Below are 6585 nucleotides of genomic sequence, written 5' to 3'. Positions count from 1 at the left end.
ATGTATATGTGGTATATTAGTAGAAATTATATGTATTTGTTATAAGTAGAATGTTATTGTGTGTATGTGAATGTATGTATGTTTGTTGTAAATGTGATATATGATTGTGAAACTTTTGTATTTGGTAGGATGTTATTTTGTGTGTATTTGGTTTAAATAGGATGTTATTTTGTGTGTATTTGTATTTGGTGTATATGTGGTATATGTATGTAAAAGTATGTGAATTTCACCTTCTTATGTATTATGTAAAACTATGTGGTTTTGGTATAAGTAGGATGCTATAATTGAAATAAAAAAAAAATACATTATTTTTATAATTTGAAAAAAGAACACAAAAAAAACTATAAAATTGTTTAAAAACTTATATACGAAAACTAGAAAGCTTCTAGTTTTTACCCAAGCTAACTCCAAATTAATTAACCAATAAGTTATATAGTTAACTTATAATTGGAAAAAAAAACACAAAAAAAATTATAAAATTCTTTAAAAACTTATATACATTTTAATCTCGACGGTAAAAAAAACAACACAACAACATAATACGTATGTAAAAGTATGTGGTTTTCTTATAAGTAGGATGCTATAATTGAAAAAAAAAATACATTATTTTTATAAATTGAAAAAAAAACACAAAAAAAACTATAAAATTGTTTAAAAACTTATATACAAAAACTAGAAAGCTTCTAGTTTTTACCCAAAGTAACTCCAAATTAATTAACCAATAAGTTATATAGTTAACTTATAATTGGAAAAAAAACACAAAAAAAATTATAAAATTCTTTAAAAACTTATATACATTTTAATCTCGACGGTAAAAAAACAACACAACAACATAATACGTATGTAAAAGTATGTGGTTTTCTTATAAGTAGGATGCTATAATTGAAAAAAAAAAATACATTATTTTTATAAATTGAAAAAAAAAACACAAAAAAAACTATAAAATTGCTTAACAACTTATATACAAAAACTAGAAAGCTTCTAGTTTTTACCCAAGGTAACTCCAAATTAATTAACCAATAAGTTATATAGTTAACTTATAATTGGAAAAAAAAACACAAAAAAAATTATAAAATTCTTTAAAAACTTATATACATTTTAATCTCGACGGTAAAAAAACAACACAACAACATAATACGTATGTAAAAGTATGTGGTTTTCTTATAAGTAGGATGCTATAATTGAAAAAAAAAATAAAAATACATTATTTTTATAAATTGAAAAAAAAACACAAAAAAAAAACTATAAAATTGTTTAAAAACTTATATACAAAAAGTAGAAAGCTTCTAGTTTTTACCCAAGGTAACTCCAAATTAATTAACCAATAAGTTATATAGTTAACTTATAATTGGAAAAAAAAACACAAAAAAAATTATAAAATTCTTTAAAAACTTATATACATTTTAATCTCGACGGTGAAAAAACAACACAACAACATAATACGTATGTAAAAGTATGTGGTTTTCTTATAAGTAGGATGCTATAATTGAAAAAAAAAAATACATTATTTTTATAATTTGAAAAAAAAAACACAAAAAAAAACTATAAAATTGTTTAAAAACTTATATACTAAAACTAGAAAGCTTCTAGTTTTTACCCAAGGTAACTCCAAATTAATTAACCAATAAGTTATATAGTTTTTAATTTATTTTTTTCATTTTTTTATTACTTAATTTTTGTATTATTTTAGATGTAAAAAAAATGTGGACTGAAAAAAAACAATGCTAATTTTGTATACTAAACTCTAAACCCAAAATTATGTTTCAGCAACATCATGTCTATTGATAAAAGCTGGACTACTAATCCATATCGAAACCATCCCGAGTTCCAAGCAGGACTCAAAGCTTTTATTGAGAAGTCGAAGTTGCACCTTGATAGTAATGGTAAAATCAGATGTGCGTGTGAAAAATGTGATAACCGTTACTTCAAGTACCCGACTGTAGTTGAACGCCATATATTTATAAATGGTTTCAGTAAGGCGTACAAAATTTGGATCTATCATGGTGAATCTTTTATTCCTCCCGTCGTCTTGCCAAGTAACGAAATGGCCGATTTAATCGACGATGTGATGTGGGAGTCGAGAGAAAATGATACCAACCTCGATGAAGGAACCTCGAATACAAGGGGTAGCGGTGTGGATGATGATTTTGCACAGTTGTTGGAAGAAATGGAAACTCAATTGTATACTGGTTGCATCTTTTCTTCCCTTGAGTTTCTAGCAAAGTTAATGCATATCAAGGTGAACAACAAATGGACTGATAGTTCATTTGATCAACTCCTTGAGCTCTTGCAATTAGCATTTCCCAAAGGCAACAAGGTTCCCCTTTCACATTATCTAGCCAAAAAGAAACTAAAGTCTATTGGCCTGGGGTATGAGTCGATACATGTGTGTAAAAATGATTGTTGTCTCTTTTGGAAAGAACATGATTCATTGCAAGTTTGTCCCGTTTGTAAAGAGAGCCGATGGATCGATAAAAACACCAAGGGTAAGAAAGTACCTCATAAGGTGTTACGGTACTTTCCTGTGACCCCTAGACTACGACGTTTATATTGTTCGAGGCACACTGCCAAAAATATGATTTGGCATAGTACCAGACGTTCAGAAGATGGTGTGATGATTCATCCTGTTGATGGGGAACATTGGCAAGATTTTGATAAAAAATACCCCGACTTCTCGAGTGAACCCCGTAACGTACGCCTAGGTCTTTCAGCTGACGGTTTCAATCCATTTGGAAACATGTGTAATCCACATAGCACATGGCCGGTCATACTCACCACATACAATCTGCCACCCTGGCTTTGTATGAAAGAGTCATCATTCATGTTGACTTTGTTGATTCCAGGACCGAAAGCTCCAGGTAAGGATATGGATGTTTTCCTTAGACCGTTGGTGGAAGAGCTTAAACATTTGTGGAACTCAGGCGTACGTATTAAAGATGCGGCGACAAACACATTCTTCACGATGAGAGCTATGTTGTTGTGGACAATAAACGATTGGCCAGCTCGTAGTAGTTTATCGGGTTGGAGTGGGCAAGGGTATAGAGCATGTGCTACTTGCAATGAAGACACTCCTTCGTACCGTGCAACAAACAAAGTCGTATATATTGGTCATCGTCGTTTCCTAGATGCTAATGATCCGTTAAGAAATAGGTTGGACTTTAATGGGATGGAAGAGACAAGACCCGCTCCGAGACACTTTAATAATGATGACATACAAGAGCAACTAGGTCGTCTACTAACTCGTAAACCGGGTAAACATCCTGACCATGGAGGCGGGGAGCCAAAGCGGCAAGATTATGAGTTGAACTGGTCGAAACGAAGCATTTTCTTCGAACTCGAGTATTGGTCTTCTCTACAGTTGAAACACAACATAGATGTCATGCATGTCCAGAAAAATGTGGACGAGAGTTTGTTAGGTACTCTCCTAATGAACGATAAAAGCAAAGACACATCAAATGCACGAGAGGACTTGAAAATTCTAAACATTCGGAGAAATGAATGGTTGCAAAAAAATGGTGACAAGTTTCATAGACCCAGGCAAGATACTCTTTCACGAAATCTATTCGACAACTCTTTTGTCAATTTATAAAAGAGGTTAAGCTGCCGGATGGGTTTCGTTCTAACATTAGTAAGAAAGTGAACGATACCAATACTAACATTATTGGGTTGAAATCGCATGACCACCACATTCTTATTCAACGTTTGATACCGATTGGAGTAAGAGGGTTGTTAGACAAAGATACTTATACACTTATTGTAGACCTTTGTACGTTTTTCAAGCAACTTTGTTCCAGAACATTGAAGGTGGAGGATATGAGGAAAGCAAAAGTAGACATTATTGCAATCTTGTGCAAGTTAGAATTGATTTATCCTCCGGCATTTTTTGACATTATGGTCATTTACTTTTGCATTTACCTGATGAAGCAATTGCTGGAGGCCCGGTTTGTATGAGATGGATGTTTCCATTCGAGAGATATATGAAAAAACTAAAAAACTATGTCAGAAACAAGGCGAAGCCAGAAGGTTCTATAGCTGAGGGTTATGTTGCTGAAGAAGCTTTATCATTTTGTTCAATGTACCTTCGAGATGTAAAGAATCGTCCGGAAAGAAATGTAGATATTGTCATTGAAAAAACAAAGTTTTGGATGTTTGAGTCTAAATGTCGACCGACCAGCACAACTCAAATCAAAACTCTTAATTTAACGGAAATGCATAACATGGAATGGTTTGTATTGAATAGCTGTGAAGAAGTCAGACAGTATATCAAGTAATTAATCTTATCTCTAACTTTCATTCTTAATTTTTTATTTTATCTTTTTAAATCTATATCTTTTGGTCACCAACATAGGAAATTCAAATCTGAGCATCCCCAAAGTGATGAAAAGAGAGAATTTCGTAATTGGTTTCGTGAAAAGGTAATATAAATTAATAAACAAATTTGTTTCATTGATCTAACGAATACATAATACATATTAATTTATAATTGTTAGGTTCATCAAATGAAAATAGAAAAATCTCCAGAATTCCACGAAGAGTTGTCGGTTCTTGCAATGGGCCCGCAAATGAATGCTTATTCTTACACCGCATGCATAGTCAATGGTGTTAGGTTTATGGTACTTAGTCGTGACACACAACGTACAACACAAAACTCTGGGGTTTTAGCGGTGGGTGAGAAAGGCGAGAAGTATTATGGCCAGTTAGAAGAGATTATAGAGTTGAGGTATACACATGATTATTCAACATTACTATTTCGTTGCAAGTGGTTTGATACTCGAGCAGGAGTTATTTCTAGTGATAGTTTCACCAGTATCGACACACGACGCGAAGCATACAAAGATGATCAACTCATATATGCGTCACAAGCCAAACAAGTGTTCTACATCAGAGAGCCAAACAATAACCATCGGTGTGTTGTCGAGCATGTTAATCATCGAAGTATTTGGGATCTACCATCGAACGATGACCTTGTTCAAAATGTTGACAATGTCTCACACGAAAATGTAGACGATGTCGATGTACTTCAAAATATCTCTTCATCCGATGCTCCGCTTTTTATCGATTTCAGCATGTACTTTCAAAACATTCCTAGAGTCATTGTTGATGTAGAAAGTGCATCTGAAGTTCCTCCGCCAACTAGTAGAGTCAATGATGTTTCTGATTGCGATACTGATTACGATGACACCGATTCTGACTATGATACCGAAGAAGACACTGAAGGATATGAGGAAGATTCTGATTAGAATAGTTCTTATGTAATATGTATTTGTAATATGTGTTTGTAATATGAACTGTATTTGGATTTCTAGTTTAAATGGAAATGTTTATTCCTATCTAAATGTTTATTCCTATCTAAATGTTTATTTCTATGTAATGTGTATCTATAATAAAAATTGTATTTGTATATCTTATAATTTTTCAGGAAATGATGAGAGTGTGGCTGTTGTTTATGTTTACCATGGCTGCTGTCATGGGTCGTGGACATGGGGGAGACGGAGCTGAGGACCCACCTTTCCCAGGTGGTAGAGGTCCTGGCCAGCACGAGCTGGACAGTAAGTCTTATCATGAATTTTTATTTACTATTTTTGTTCAATTATCATAAATTAAATGTCGTTTCTAATAATTTTTAATTACATTTGTAGTTGAGGGACGTGCCCGAAGGAAAGCTCGAGGAAAAGCAAAAAATATAAAGCTTGAAAAAGCAATCTTGCAGAACCAGGGGAAACCAATACCCATGCAATTTGATAGGGATATCACATTTAATCCCGTAGGAGAGGTGGGAGACATGTTTTCCCGAGAAGTTGGGAAAACAATGTGGCAGATGGTCCCTTTCGACAAATGGAGTTGGAAAAGAGTTTCCCCTGATATAAAGGACACTGTATTACAACATTTAGCGGTAATTATTTATTTAAATATATTTTATAGGTTTAACTATAATTGTTTCTTACTTGGTTAACTTTTTTTTTTATTGTAGACAAAGTTTGATCTCAATCAAATGTACCAGGATGCACAAGCTACTTTATTGACAGAGAGTTTTCAAGCAGCCTTGTTAAGAGGTTTTCGAGAGCGTAAAGCCGACGCTAAAGAATATTTCAAGATGGTCGGAGGGTATGAAGATATCCCGAGAGCATTGGCAAATCCTCCGGATGGTATGCTTGTTGATAACTGGGAGAAGACAGTTGAGTATTTTCAAACTGACGAACACAAAATTTCTTCAGAAAGAAACAAAAAAATCCGTGAAAAGCAAACAATTGTGAATCGTGGGGGTTCGAGCTCGTATAGCAGTACTTGCTATAAGAAGGTACCGTACGATACATGTAATTATTTATTTAAAATATAATCTAATTTTTAAACTTAAACAGAACCTTAAGAGAGTGGAAACATTTCGCAAAGCTCATACCGATAAGAATGGTGTATTTGTTACTACTGAATCGGAACAACAATATGTAAGTATTTAATTATAATTTTATCATATATTTAAATGTTTATTTATACTTAATTGTTACTCACTTTTGGGAGTTACAGAATCGGTTAGTTGAAGAGCTGCTAGAACAAAATCAAGGTGAAAGTGAGTTTACGCCAACTCAA

At 33.1% G+C, this 6585-nt stretch overlaps 1 protein-coding gene across 1 annotated transcript; it reads left to right on the top strand.

Moving 5' to 3' along the window:
* Nucleotides 1-1774: 1774 nt before the first annotated feature.
* Nucleotides 1775-5240, top strand: LOC111904246 (uncharacterized). The gene is made up of 5 exons (XM_052765003.1): nucleotides 1775-3537; nucleotides 3795-3941; nucleotides 4004-4267; nucleotides 4349-4395; nucleotides 4510-5240. Exons 1-5 carry the CDS (start codon nucleotides 1775-1777, stop codon nucleotides 5238-5240), a joined length of 2952 nt encoding a protein of 983 aa, XP_052620963.1.
* The last annotated feature ends 1345 nt before the right edge of the window (nucleotides 5241-6585 follow it).

Source organism: Lactuca sativa, chromosome 6 (assembly GCF_002870075.4).
Source record: "Lactuca sativa cultivar Salinas chromosome 6, Lsat_Salinas_v11, whole genome shotgun sequence".
Lineage (NCBI taxonomy): Eukaryota > Viridiplantae > Streptophyta > Magnoliopsida > Asterales > Asteraceae > Lactuca > Lactuca sativa.
This window is presented reverse-complemented; position numbering and strand designations above follow the sequence as displayed.

Bases quoted from the DNA above. Each gene is read 5' to 3' on its own strand.
- LOC111904246 (XM_052765003.1), top strand. From the start codon at position 1,775: ATGTCTATTGATAAAAGCTGGACTACTAATCCATATCGAAACCATCCC. The intron at 3,538-3,794 runs GCAAGATACTCT...ACTTTGTTCCAG, and splicing joins GACAAGTTTCATAGACCCAG to AACATTGAAGGTGGAGGATA. The intron at 3,942-4,003 runs GTTTGTATGAGA...AAACTATGTCAG, and splicing joins AAGCAATTGCTGGAGGCCCG to AAACAAGGCGAAGCCAGAAG.